General features: G+C 47.2%; 3 protein-coding genes across 3 annotated transcripts in view; 1 reads left to right on the top strand and 2 right to left on the bottom strand.

Annotated features, from left to right (window-relative positions):
• The window catches only part of LOC119446583 (probable ATP-dependent RNA helicase DDX43), a 114,406-nt gene that overhangs the window by 6,886 nt on the left and 92,359 nt on the right, over positions 1-15,161 (bottom strand). The gene's annotated exons all lie outside the window — the stretch shown is intronic.
• Positions 1-15,161, bottom strand: part of LOC119466270 (probable ATP-dependent RNA helicase DDX43) — a 91,498-nt gene that overhangs the window by 7,768 nt on the left and 68,569 nt on the right. The gene's annotated exons all lie outside the window — the stretch shown is intronic.
• LOC125944107 (uncharacterized) overlaps positions 1-15,161 on the top strand; it is a 56,504-nt gene that overhangs the window by 6,460 nt on the left and 34,883 nt on the right. Inside the window, exon 2 of the mRNA XM_049664053.1 lies at positions 5,991-6,334. Within this exon, the coding sequence (XP_049520010.1) occupies positions 5,991-6,334 (344 nt within the window). The remainder of the gene's footprint in view (positions 1-5,990; positions 6,335-15,161) is intronic.

Raw genomic sequence — 15,161 nt, 5'->3', positions numbered from 1 at the left:
GTATTACGGTAACTGTGCGTGCGTAGAAACGCGCTAAATGAGCCCGTGCAAGGAAAGAACGTAAAAAAAGAAACGTTATTCGCATAGGTACGCGGGCAATAGCACCATGCTCGCAAGAATAAGAGTAACGAAAAAAGTAAATTACTCGCGCAGTCAAGTGAAATACTTACGTGCGTGCAGTGACCGCTTCGCTCACCACTACGCGCATTTCGCTCACGGTCAGTAGTGGTTTAGAGCCATATGCATATGTATTTATTCATTATTTCTTTAGCCTCGACAATACTTTATTATGAACAGAGCGCCATGAGAAGGTGTAAGGGAAACAAGAGAAGGAGCGGAGACGGCCCTAACGCCGCAATTGTTGGCCTATTTCGCTTCAGAGATAGCGTACACGAACAATTCTTGCTTTACGCTAACTCTTCAATACAAACTTCGCGCACGATGTACCTAAGGTTTACCGTGAGCGAAGCTGGTTTCAAATTCAGACATTCGAAAGAAAAGCCATTCCAGCCAATAGGTTAATAAACATTAAAAAAGGTGAACAAATATATATTTTTTCTACATTGAAATGAATAGATAGCTACTACTGGCCTAGTTATTCACTCATTTCTTATGCAAACGTTATTGCAGCAATATCCTTGTTTTATTAATCCGTGAATCCTCTCTGAAATTACCAACATAGCTTCTCATGATATATAATAGTTATTGCTTAACGTGTGATTTTTACATAAACTAACAAGCATTCATGGCCCGTGATGATGTTTGTGCTTGCATTATATTGAGTGGAAAATCGTCTTGAATATTGTAATCTTTGATGCACTACAAATATCGCTATTGATTCTACATATCCCTAAAATAGTTACCTTCAATCAGTAAAACATGAAAAGTTTATGTTCTGGTGATTAGTTGCCTCTTTCATTACGTAACTACAAGTATGTAAATATTTATCAGTAAGTATATTTGCTGTGTACGAACCAGCGAGCATGCGCAATAAATATTCCTAAAGTTACTTTCATGTTAAAATTCGCTTATAGTGTTTGCGCTCTTGCAACACAGGAAGGCGAAAGACGAGTTGCACATCCGTAAAGCGTCATGTTCGTTTTCTGACGTTCGCTCGTAATTATGAAATGAGGTGTACGTACACAATGTTGCACTGTTAGCGTTTCATTTATTTTGGTTTGTCTTGTTTTTTGCCGCGTAAATTCCTCACGTACCCTTTACCTACACGCCGTGGTAGCTTAGTGGTTTTGGTAGGTCGGACTGCTAAACTCAAGGACGCGGGTTCGATTCGCGGCCACGGCGGCTTACATTTTGATGGAGGTGAAATGCATAAAACACCCGTGTACATAGATATAGGTGCACATTAAAGAACCCCAGGCGGTCGAAATTACCGGAGCCCTCCAATACGGCGTTTCTCATAGCCATATTTTGATTTATGGATGTAAAACCCCAGAAATTATCATTACTATTATTACCCTTTACCTGTGCTCTCAGTTCTTCATGATATATGAGCAAGTTCGACACGCTGGGATCGAGATTGGCATGCAACACGTTCTTATCGCCACACCCACACCATCAGAGGGATTTCTGGCCGAAAAAGCGGGTTTGCACCACACGTGATATTGTTGTCGTTAATCGCGACGTGAATGCAAGTATGTCAAGTTACTAATGCCATGACCCATCAGCAGGGGCGGATCCAGGTTTTTTCTGAGGGGGGGAGGGGGGGGGGGGGGGTCAGCTTCTGTCAGTGATGATGGTGATGATGATGATAGTAGCCTTTGTTATTTACCGAAATTCACCGCTTCTGCTCACGATAAACCTGCGTTTTATACCTCTAGAGCAACACCTGTAGCCACCGTGGTGGTTCAGTCAGCTCAGGCGTTGCGCTGCTGAGCACGAGATCGCGGGATCGAATCCCGGCCGCGGCGGCCCCATTTCGATGGAGGCGGAATACAAAGACGCTCATGTGCTTGCGTTGTAGTGCACGTTAAAGAACCCCACGTGGTCAAAATTAATCCGGAGCCTTCCATTACGGCGTGCCTCATAATCAGAACTGGTTTTGGCACGTAAAACCCCAGTAAGAGGAAGAAGACCTGTAGCGAAGCCAGATATCGGTTTCTCCGAGCTTATAAGAAAACGACGTTACCCCATACAGCCATGTGCTTGGCAGCTGTGCCTGATAATACAGGGTGTTCAAAACTAGGCTTTATGCTTTTCTTAAAATTAGGCACTGGGAGGCACGCGAAGACCACCTTTGCACATAAGTTATGTAGCCAGGAGGGCACAAAGTGAGATGATGATAATCGCTGTGAGCATCCTAATTAACTCAATTTCAACAATTATTTTTTGTCGACTGCAGTAACTGGGTATGTTTGCATTGAATTAGAGGCAGTCGTGTTTCTTACTGCACTCAATACAAAGTTAATTATTCAATGTTAGTCAATTCGGCTGCTGACAGCGATAATTATCATCTCACTTTGTGTCTCCCTGGCCACATAACTTATTTGCGCAGGTGGTCTTCACGTGCCTCCCAGTGCCTAATTTTAAGAAAATCATAATGCTTAATTTTGAACACCCGGTATATCTAGCCTGTATTGTTTCTTAAAATAAAATTTGGGATGATTTGTTGCAGGTTCGTTATAAATGCGCAAGCATGGGTCCGTCTTTGGAGTTCTGTTGGGACACCTTGTTTTCCTTAAGGAGATTCTGCGTGTTTGGCTGAGACACCTTCGTTTGCTTTGGAGCTCCAATGCGGCAACCACTAGGCTGGTTGTTTACGATATGCGAATCACCGCGTAAGAAGACTCACGACGCCACCTACAAGAAGAACGATGTGGTGTAGTAGCCGAGAGCGCGAGCCAGCGTCTTCATGTTTTGTTTCCCACGCGACGCCATCCTTTTACACAATGCGCGCATCTGCTCCCGTTTCTCTAACCACGCGACGCCATCCTTGGCCCGCGCGCTGGCATTGGCCGCTGACGTCACGCTCCCCCACTTCGCAGCCGCTGCTCGAGACTTCGCCCCGCTCCGCGAGAACGCCCACTCAGATAAACGGATCCAGCGGCTTTGACCCTACTATACTTAATGTACGGCAACAAAACTGCGAAGTTACAATGAAAAACTTGTAGCGTACGAACGGTACTGTGCTCGTACTGGATATTGTCAACGTGTAATTGTGATCACAACGAGTGCTACAGTTAAAAAAAGTTGCTCATGCGTAGTTCTTAGTTTAGCTGTTAGTTATTATTTATACAGGGTTTGTCCGAAAAGTAATGTCAGTGAGTTGATCAAAAAGAAATTATTGATGAGATCGGTACAACACAATAAAATGTTTCAAAATAGGCTCCTCCTGCATCGTTACATTGCTTCTAGCGAGATTTCCAACCATCGAAGGCGTCACAGTGGCCTCCTTAGGAATGTCCTTTAGAGCCTTGGTGCAAGCCTCTTCGACTTTGCCAACTGTCGCGAAATGATGTCCTTTCATGGCAATTTTCAAGTGCAGAAAAAAGAAGAAGCCTGAGAGAGTCACCTCAGGACTGTAGGGCGGCTGGGGAACCGTAGGCATCTTTCAATCAGCCAGGAAGTGGGTCACGAGGAAGGCAGGCTGCATGGTGCAGCAGGCTGGCTGCATGGTGCGCTGTCATGGTGAAGTTTCGAATCACCCCCGATATCAGGCCGGGTGCGAGGAATCCTTCGTTTGATTCACTTGAGCACTTTCACGTAGAATTTGGCGTTCACGGTTGTGCCATGGAGTACAAACTCATGGTGGACAAGGCTACTGATGTCAAAGAACGCAATCAGCATGGTCTTGACCTTTGACTTGCTAATTCTGGCCTTCTTGGGGCGAGGGGACGCCGAGCTGTGCCACTTGGCACTGTGCCTTTTGTAGCGTTAGCTACACTGGCCTAGCCAAGCCCGTTTCGCGCGGCACATCAAGAGCCGTCCTGCGCATGCGCAAGGATCAGTGATGTCACACGGCTTGCGCACCGGAGCCACTGGAGCCGGCACCTCTCGCGCACTCTGCCGCCGCCGGTCTGCGCATTCCAGAGGAGTGACGTCGTAGCCGTGGTAGACGCACTGGCGCCGGCGCGCGCTCGCTGTGCAGTCGCCGTCTGACACTGCGCTGGAGCCGCTGCGCTTCTGACTGGCGTTTGCCAGTGTGGTATAGCCATGGAGAAGGAGAGCGCAAATGCTGCTCAACAGCGCAGAAGAACGGAGAAGCTTGACTCATCGGATCCCGAAGTAGTTGCCTGGCAATTAGCGGTTGAGCGTAGGAGACAACCAGGAAAGCTAAGAATAATCAGCTGAACCTTTGCTAACGCTACGTATATCCTGGCATAGCCGAGCTAAGCCACTGCAACTTTTTTGTTTCGGGGTCGTATTCAAACACCCAAGTAAGCCACTGCAACTTTTTTTTTCGGGGTCGTATTCAAACACCCAAGTCTTGTCACCTGTGATGACATTGTCCAAAACGTGGGGGTCACTTTCGCACAAGTCCCAAACCTCCTGGCATGTTTCAACTCGGCTCGATTGTAGGTCGTCCATTAACATTTTGCGCAAGATCTTCGCGCACACTTTTCGCATCTCAAAAATTATTCGTCAAAATCTCGTGAACGGTACTTTTTGCAATGTTTACTCTCTGTGCCACTAAACGGACACTCAAACGAGGGTCTGAGTACAAAAGATTTCTCGCGCGCGTCACATTTTCGTCGGTGATGGTCGCTGACGGCAGTACAGCGCGGGCTTCATCGCTGACCCTCTTCACAACCTTCTAAAAATACCTTGTGCCTCCGGTAAACCTGATGTTCCGACAAACAATTATCACCAAAAGCTGTTTTTATCATAAGAAAAGTTTCCACTGCAGACTTGCCGAGTTTCACACGAAAACTCGATGGCAATCCTTTGTTCCAACGAGCACTGCATTACGACTTGCACCGTAAATGAAAATGAGTTGACGAAAAACCTTGTCCTTACTCTCCAGATGGTCGCAGACGACTGAGCGACAGCGCGTGCGTAAGCTAACTTCCCCCTCCACGAATCCAAACTGGTCTTAGCGCACTGCGACGTATAGTCGCTTCACAATATAATCACTGACATTGCTTTTCGGACAAACCCTGTATATGAACACTTCAGCAAATGATCTCTTTCATTAAGCAGGTTGGTCGCGGAACCGATGACAGCCAATGAGGCAACCGATCACACCCCAAAGGGCAACTAAGTTGATCAGGCGCGAAGGCGCTCGCGCGGACATCGGCGTGCTTGGCAAAAGGGACGTCCCCTCGTTCATTCGACGCCACCGACGGGACGAGTAAGGCATCGCCGGCGCCAGGATGTCCAAAGTGTTCATGAGAAAAAATAACTACGGCAACTTCGCGACACCACACCCCAACGGAATACAACTAAGTTTTTTGTGAGCGAGCTAGCTTTACTTCTAGTTAAAGTACCGCTGAGGGTCAAAATTAATCCAGAATCCCCCACTACGGTGTCCCTCATAATCATATCGTGGTTTTTGCATGTAAAACCCCAGAATTTTTTTGAAGGGGAGGAGGGGTGGTGGGAGGGGAGCAGGGTAGCGCGCGTCTCAGTTTCTTCTACGGCTGCGGCTGCGCGTGGAGTGGCTGAGCGCAGCCGTGTGCTTCCTTTCCTGGAGTTAATGTGCGTTGGATTCAAAGGCTAGCCTACCCGAAATAGATGATGGCTTCGTGTGCGCTGTGTTTTCGGCGCTTGGTTCGCACTGAAGCTAGAGGCAGCGCGAGCAAGGTAGTTCGCTCGCTGCTGCCGCCGCCCTTCATCACGCCAGCGTTCTGACAGCGAGTGACCGCGTGAGATGTATCCATGTTTGCCTTAGCGCGCATGACACCGTGCTTGCTAATTTAGGTAGTAAGCGTAATGGATTGTTTATTGCTGTTTATGCAGCTGATAACACTAGCAACTTAACTGCGTATAGATGTCTAATAATTGGCAATCGCAATCAATGCTCGCCTATCGAGGAAAACTACGACTATTTTTTCTCACTCTCTTTCGCCCTTCCATTTTTCAGACTTTCCACGCCCCGTTGTAACAAGAGCGGAATCTACAAGCAGCAGCTCGTTCGAACTTGCCTGGACATTCCCTAAAGATGACATCCGCCTCTACGACGGCTTCAGTGTGAAGTACTGTCCGAGTAGCACTGCATTGTGTATCAAGACTCAAACCAAGGAAAAAAAGCTTACTGTGCAGGGGCTGAATCCTGACACCACCTTCGCAATTGAAGTGCGGGCACAGTTCAGAAAAACAGACGGTAATCTGCTGCTCGGGCCTCCAGCATCGGAGTCTGTCACTACGTGGAAAGACGGTGAGCGCGGCGTTCGCACTTTCTGCACAGTTGGATCAGTTTCACTGTGCGATGCCTCTGTAGACCTCCTCTCCCCGTTTTCCCGAAGCGATAACAACACCCCTGGCATCGAATGCTTGTGCCGACGACAACATCAGCTGTCAGTTGCAGGCACTGTAATCGTCGCGACAAGGAAATCAGCTATTCATGAACGGTGCTATTTTGGTTACAGCAAATATTTGACCTAAATTCATGTAAAAAAAGCTTCATCTGCCAATAAGTAATAATTACTTAAGCTGTCACAAACAGCCCCGCAGAAAGATGGAGAGAGTGAAGGATCACAGTCAAACGTATATGTTTGTGTCATGCGAAGATTGGGGGTTCGACTCCCAGCGGCGGCAAGTTGTTTTGTTCATCCAGTTTCATTTCCCTTTCATTTCTCGTTTCTACGCTTTAATTAAAACTGCAAATAACTTCCCCTATGCCTTCCTTCGCTTCATTATCTGTTGGCTTCTTATGGTTGTAATGGACAAATTCATACATATTCAGAGTATCTGAAGTGTACGAGTAGGATTGAAGATTGATATGCACAAGACAAAGGTATAGTTGATAGCCTGGCAAGCGAACAAGAATTAGTGATCGGCAATCAGCCTGTAGACCCTGTGCAGTAGTATGTTCATCTAGGTCAATTAGTTAAAGGGGACCCTGAATATGAGAAGGAAATATACAAAAGAATAAAATTGTGTTGAAGCGCATATGAAGAGCATTCCCAAATAATTACCGGGACCTCACCGCCATCCTTAAAGAGTGTGCAATCATCACCATATACCACTACTAGATGTGGGGCAGAAACTTAGCCCTTAACAAAGATTCCTGAGAAAAAGTTAAGGACCACGCAACGAGTGATAGAACGAAAAATGTTAGGCTTAACGTTCAGAGACAGGAAAACAGCGTTGTGGATTTTAGAGCAAATGGGGCAGCCAATATTAGGAGGAATAAGTGTAACTGGACATGCCAAGGAATGCACAGGGCAGATAAATGGTAGGCCACCAGCCTTACAGAATGGGGAAGCGCAGTCAAGGTGGGCTGAGGAAATTCAGAAATTTGCATGCACAACTACGAACCAGCAAGACAGGGATAATTGGAGATCGCTGAGAGAGGCGATCTCCAATTCTTGCAGTGGCGTTGAAAATACGATGAAGGTGGTGATGGTGATGATGATGATGATGATGATGATATATTTATTATTGTGACTAAGTCCACGTTGACAACATACAGCCAATTTATTCGTTTAAACCGTACTTTCCTTTGCTTCTTCCCCCCGGGTTGACGTTAGTCGTCGTTTCCTGGCCGGATAGTATACACAACCTGGGCCACTGGATCTGAGCTCGTAAAGAAAACTTGATGCTGTGAGCTGTCTGGTCTAGTAGACAACTCGAGTCACTGGTTATGTGCCACTGCGTATGAGCGCAAAGAGACAACCTTGTCACTGGGTAAGTGCCAATTCTTGGTCAATTTCCAAGAATATCTTTGGCACTGTGACCGGAGGTGCACGAGAGAGAGATCAATTATTTGGTTCTTATTTTTATTTATTTATTGAAATACCTTCAAGGCCCATAGGGCGTTACAGAAAGGAGTTATTCAACATGTACAGACATAAAATACCGCAAATCTGCATGGACAAAAAAAAACTTACATTGCAACATACGCATTCATGTCCAGTAGCAAATCAGTAACAAAGTATAAACATATGTCTATTACAACATATATTCATCAAGAGCAAACTTAAATACGTCAAGCTGTTTTGCTGACACATTAGGAGATGGGCAAGGAGTTCCAATCTCGGCTTGTCCGAGGAACAAATGAGTAAGAAAACTGGTTTGTCTTATAAAAGGGGACGCTAACTTTGTATTGATGATCATCGCGACAAGAAGTTTCAAATGTCTGAGAAAGAAGTACACAAAGGGATGAAAACAAAGAAAGGAGAGAAAGGGAAGAAAGTACTGTCATTATGAACACGTGCGGTTGTCCAACACTTTAAAAGCAGTCACTGAGGCGAGTGTACTTCATAAACTGTAACAATGCCCGCGTCGCTTTGTAACCCTGCGACGCGCGTAGCCATAATCCAAGAATATTTATCTTTGAAAATGGTCTGCTGTCTAATCGGTTCAACGCACTCCGAAGAATGTCGCGTTCGACGTCATAAAGATGACAAAAACACAACACGTGTTCGATCGTCTCCTCGCAGTTGCACGAGTCACAGATTGGTATGTCGGACATGCCTATAAGGAATGAGCACTCTTTCGTAAAAGCCACCCCTAACCAGAGGCGGCAAAGTAAAGTTGCATCACGGCGGGGGAAGTTCGATGGCATCGGCAGCTTCAGTGTAGGATCCAGCCGGTGGAGACGAGAGTTAGAGAAAATCCGGGTTCTCCATGAAGTTTCAGTCTTGGTTTGAACGAGTAAATTAAGACCCCTCGAAGCGTCTCTCATTGATAAGGATATAGAAACTGTCAAGGTTTCCTTATGGGCGGGCCGGGCGGCATCATCAGTAAAGTCATTACCGACTATGGCACAGTTCCCTGTCATCCATTGGAAGATAATGTCGTGTCCGTCCGTGAGGGCTTGATGGAGAATCTCTCTGGTCTCAAACACCAGTTGTCCATGGGTCTTGCGTCGTAATGCTGACTGCAGACTCTGAAGGGCTACCTTCAAGTCACAAAAAATGACCCACTTTTGAGGTGGTGCTTCTCCGATGTAATTAATAGCAGCACGTAGGGCAGCAGGTTCTCTTGTTGCCGTAGAGGTCGCTATGTGGGACACTTTGAACTTCCTTGTGACTTGTAAGGCCGGGATGGTAAAAGCACCTGTGGAGCTAGAGGCTTAGACAGATCCATTGGTGTAAATCTGCGTTCTTCGCTCATATGCGTCGTTCAGTAATGACAATATGAACTGTCGTAGAGCCACTGTGGAATGACGGATCTTCGTAATTTCCGGAATCGTCAGGTGTACTTGTCGCTGTCGTAAACACCACCGGGGTAACAGTGGTCTTGCTGCTGGTGTAACGCCCGACGGAAGGCAGCGTTAATGTGTTGCAGCAAGTTTGGAAAACGTGGCTAGAGGTCTTTGCGACGGCAAAGTAGCAATGTAGTGACTGAGTATGCGACACAGGTGTCCAATGTGTGCTCTGAGGTTGTCAACCGTTATGTTTCTTCGAACCAAGTAGTCTCTAGCAATCATAATTGTTGTATGAGTCGAGGCCCATCGTGGTATTCTAAGACATGTCCGTAGAGCCTGACCTTGGCAAATTATGGAGGGTACGAATATTTGTTTTGCATGTCTTCGCCAAAACCGGCAAGCTGTACCATAAAAAGCCCAGAAACAGTGTTCTGTACAGCTGCAGCATGGACCGTCCCGACGTGCCCCAGGATTTTCCGCACGGGAACTTCATTTGCTGGGACTACCCAGCACCTCCACCAGTATGTCACGTGCAACAGAAGGCCTTCAGAGCAAGAAGTACTGCACCGGCAGAGACGAGTACTAGCCAGGAAGATGGCTGACCCCAAAAAAAGAAAAACCTCTTCTTCTCTCCTTGCCTGAATACTGGCTCGCGCTCGCCGCAGCTCGAGACCTCGTGGCAATATATACAACCTAAATTAGTCTCCGCTTCAAGTAGATGTATTGGGGGCTCCATGAAAGGTTCCTGTCAATACTCACACCTAAGAAGCGGTGAGACTTCTGGTATGTAATAGCCTGGTCATTGAGAGAAACAGGGTACGGTGTCATGGGTTTGCGCGTTAAGGCGATGAGCGTGCATTTTCCGATGGACTTACTACGGCCTTGTTTTCGAAGATACGAACAAGTTAGGGTGGCTGCCCACTGAATTATTGCGCGCACTTGAAGACGAGTCACCACAGAATACCAAAGACAAATATCGTCAGGGTAGATTGACAGGTGAATTGTCTTGGGTAATAGTTCAGCAAGGCCAATCATAGCTAGGTTAAAGAGAATAGGGCTCAATACCCTGCCCTCTGGGACGCCGCCGCATGTATAATGGTTGGCAATCGGGCCATTATCGGTCTGCACAAAGAAGGACCTTCTGGTCAAATAGTCTCGGATCCACTGAAACATAGGGCCACCGATTCCAACAGCCTCGATTGACTCGATGATCGCTTCATGTGTGACATTATCGCACGCCCCTTTCACATCAAGAAAGAGTGCCACTGATATGCGCGTGAGGCATTTTTGTTATTCTATGTACGTTGTCAGGTCAATAACATTGTCTATTGAGCACCTGCCACGCCGAAAGCCTGTCACTGAGTCAGTGTATATATTGTGACGTTCGAGGTACCATTCCAGACGTGTAAGAATCATATTTTCCATTACTTTCCCTATGCACCTCGCCAGGGCAATAGGGCGATATGATGTCGCAAGTCGCAATAAGGCGATTTTCCTGGTTTAAGTAGCGGCATAAGCCGACTTATTTTCCATTGCTGCGTAACAATGCTGTGATGCAATGAGTGGTTGTAGTAATTCAACACCTCTTGTCTGGCCTCTCGTCGAAGATGGGCAAGAACTGCATAGATGATGCCGTCGGGCCCTAGTGAAGATGAACGTCGAGAAGCAGCCAAAGAGGCGTCAAGTTCTTCCATAGTAAATTGAATTTCCATTTCTGGGACGCGAGACACAGGGACGACACTAACGTCTTCGGTGTTGGGGGTGACACACGCGCCAGCGATCCGCGCACAAAAATCATTTGCAACCTCAAGTTGCGTCAGGGCTAAAGCCATGAAAGGATGTCGCTATAGTGGAGACGAGCGCAGGTCACGAACTGTCCTCCAGATGTATGACAGTGGTTTACGAGGGTCCAGTGATTCACAAAAGGACTTCCAACGTTGTTCCTGCAATTTGCCCAGACGGCGCTGGATTTTCTTCTGTGTTCTTCGTGCGATTCTCAGGTCACAAACTGCCTTCGTACGCCTGTATCTCCTTTCAGCTCGTCGTCGAAGTGCAGTTAGCCTCTCCAATTCTACGTCAAATTGGAAAGGTTCGCTGTCAACGTTAGGAGGGATAAAGCTTCGTTCATTGCCTCTGTGATGCTATCCTCCAGGCTATGCCCAAGGTCTTCTCTACATGCGTTTTTCATGTGTAGCCTAAATTTAGTCCAGTCAGTATACTGTACTGCATTCGACGAGGAGGAATTGTTTAGCCTCCTGATCTTCAAGTAAGTGGGAATATGGTCACTTCCATGCGTTTCTACGTCTGAAAACCACTGTACTTGCGAACTGAAGCATCGTGATACCAAAGTCAAATCCAGGCAACTGCTCTACTCTAGGCCTCGCAGGTATGTAGGACTGCCATCATTCATCACACAAAGGTCATGATCAGAGGCGAATGATACCAGATTCCTGCCTCTGAAATTGATTGCCGAGCTACCCCAGAGTAAGTCATGTGTGTTGAAATCGCCCGTTATAATACAAGGAACACTGGTATTTAACAATATGTCTCGCACTCAATCGCATTCAAATCGTCCTGACGGCAATAAGTAGACACCAATGAGTGTGAATGCCACGTGTTTCTACGTAGGCAGACATACTGATTGCCATCATGTGGCTGTACTGCATGGTGGGCACACGTAAAATCCGTGCGAATGTAAAAGACAACTTTGCTGCGATCCTCGCACGTCGACGACATAAATAGTTCGTACCCTGACAGTTTTATGGGAATAAGTACGTTGGGTTCACAAATAACGATTATGGGAATCTGATTTGTGGAAATATATTGACGGAAGGATGAGATGCGAGACCTCAATCCTCTGGCGTTCTACTGTAAAATCGAAGCTTGTCTGACCTCAGTGCGAATATTGGACGAGGCATGGTGTCTACTCAAGGCTTGCAAGTACTGGATTTCGAGCATCCAGTACCTGTAGTGCACTTGGAGCTGGCGGGGTTTTTAGCTTGCCGAGGAGCACGCGAATGGCGTTCATCATTGATCGAAGCATTGCGATCACTTGTTTGTCCTATTCAGGCAGTTCATCGGCGGGAGGTTCATAATTCACGGTTGCCGATGTGCACTGTGAATTTGCAGGTGGCTGTGGCGTTGAAAACCTAGGCCAAGCTGCATCAGCCGCAGTCTCCCTTTTTTCAGCATTCTGGTTCCTATCAGCAATGATCAGTCTGGGCGGCAAGAGAGGTGTAGCAGGAGGGTATGCGACGGACGCGGTAGAGGCGCTGACTTTTTTTAACGAAGGTCGGCGACGATATCGCCTCTTTCTGATGGTTTTGGCAGTCTCTCGGTGAGACGAATGGTCTCTCGCCATTTGTTTTAGTACAGCCAGCTCCTTTTTAATGCTTGGGCAATCCTTTGACGGAGCTTCATGGGACCCATGACAATTGGAGCATTGAAGAACAGTGGCCCTGAAATCATCCGCGGAGTGCGTTTCAGCGCAGCCAGAACACACTGCTGTATTGTCGCATACGCTTCTCACGTGGCCCAGCTTCATGAATTTGAGGCATTGCAGTGGCTTCAGTACGAAAGGTCGCACAGGATGGCGAAAGTGGCCCACCTTACATATGAAGGTAGAGAGCCTCCCTTGAACACTATCTTCAAACACCGTGTGTTTCCCAGGCGGGTAACGTTCGCGATGACATCAGCTTCACTGGCTGGCTTGACGAGTACTTCCAAGTAAGAGCTGGGAACCGCGGCATCTACAGCGTGAATGACACCGGTGACGATTTCAGAGCCTAGCGATAGGTGGGAACGGACCTTCATTTCATCCAGGTCGGTGACGTTGCGCAGGGTATTCAGTGCGGCCGCATGTGTAACATCGATCGCCAGGATGTTCTTACGTGCGTTTACTCTGATATCGCTCATTTCATTCGGCATCTGTCCCTTCAGTAGCACCGAAGCGGTTCGCCTGTTGGGGCGTCTCATGTTCCCGTTGGGCACAGCAGGAACGAAGAGGATGGTGTTGGTCACAGGCCTCCGTTGTGGTGTTTCATTCAATATGCTCGAGCACGAATAGGTCCTGGTGTTGCGTCTCTTCGCCTTACGGCTCACAGCAAGCTTGAAGTCGTCGTCGGAAGGTTCCTCGCTGCTCAGTGAGTAGATACGGGTGTCCTCCCTGTCAGAGTCGCTGTGAGGGGCAGTCTGCTTTCTTGACGTGGCCACCGCTGACGTCGCCGAATCTGGCAGACGTCCGAGCTGGTCCACGTCCATCGCCGATGGACAGAGAAGCGACTTCTCCGAGTCGCCTTGACAGAACGTTGTTTGAGTATCTCTTGCCTTTTTTGTGGAGCTGGTCAAAATGAAGCAAATTCATGGGCATGTTGTGGCGTCTTCTTTATGCAGCAGTGCTTTGTGAACTGACGAAGGGGATGATTATGTTTGTACTTAAGCCAAGAAGGTTCAAAACATCATACTGCACAAAGTACTGTAGTCTTTAGTGGCACGAGCATCGAGTGACACCCTTGTTTCTTGCTTAGCACTTCCGGTTCACCTCCTGAGACGACCGGGGACAAAATTCAAAATAAACCAGAAAGAATTGAAAAACAATAGTACAGTACAAAATTAATGTGTTTCATTATAGATATGATATCAGAGCATAAGTTTAGTTAGAAGTAGAGTTACTGAAGTGCTTTGAATAATTAGAATTAATTAGAAATCACTGATTAACGCACACCAAAGCACAGAATCGTAGACTTTAGAGACCCGCCACGTGAGCATGACTTTGGCGAAATTCCTGGAAACTCGGAAGTAGAAAGCGAAATTAATTACGTCACTAATCACATAACACACAAGAAGGTGGCATTATATTTAAGCGGCTAAGTAATGAAAAATAGTTGCCTGGCATACACAGAACATCTGCCTAGCAGAGCGCATATGACGTCTCTCCCTCCTCTCTCGCTTCTCCTCTCCCGGTGCGCACCTACTCGCCCGCCCGCTCGCTCGCTCACAGTAGCTGCGCATGCGCTCGTTACATGCTCTGACGTCGGAACCGGAGAGGGCGCATACGGTTCGCTTCGTGCGCCGCTCGCAAGGGGGCTACGTCCTGGCAGGTGGCACACGCTGCGCTTCCTCCTTGCCCATCTCGCTCCCCGCCCGCATATCGTGCCAGGCGAACGACGTTCGTTCGCTTACTCCTCTGAATTTGGTTCGTGCGTTGCCTTCGCCATGGAGGTGGTCGACGAGGAAGCCGCCGGGCCAAGCACAGCCTACCCACAAGAAGAATACCTAGAGACGATGGTTCTATGTGTGTCTGTGTTCTTTCAAACATACACACGCAAAGTTAGCCTAAAGAACACCAACGCCGAGGTGCGAGTGCCACTGAGAGACACCTAAGTAAAAGGTGAGGGTCACCTACTGTTTTTCTCTTCAAGACAGCACATCAGCTCTACTGCCTAGTGCCTAAGTATGCCAACTGTCGCTGTAAATTTCTGCTTCATGGTTTCAATTCGAAGTTGTATTGAACGTATTGGTTTAGTGAGCAATATATAGGTACTTAGCCATAACGACGGCCAGCCCGTTGGTGCCGTTGTGAGCGGGGTGTATTTCGAGTGAAGGCTCCTGCAAGCCATGAAACATGCCATCACCTTTGCTGACTGGGCTCTGGATCTTAAGGAAAAGCGTTAGGTCGGGAACTCCTATGGTTTCATGAGACAACCGCTGGACAGATTTGAATAAATCATTTTTTATTCGATTTCGATTGGTTTTGTTGCATTTAGAAGAAAACGTCTAGTAACTGTAGGGAGATGATGTTGAGCTTATATTCCGCCAAAGTTTTCAGAATTTTTTTAATTTGCAAAATTTCAAAAAACTCAAGTATTAACTTTACAACTATGTAACTCCG

This window comes from Dermacentor silvarum, chromosome 1 (assembly GCF_013339745.2).
Source record: "Dermacentor silvarum isolate Dsil-2018 chromosome 1, BIME_Dsil_1.4, whole genome shotgun sequence".
Taxonomy (NCBI): Eukaryota; Metazoa; Arthropoda; class Arachnida; order Ixodida; family Ixodidae; genus Dermacentor; species Dermacentor silvarum.
This window is presented reverse-complemented; position numbering and strand designations above follow the sequence as displayed.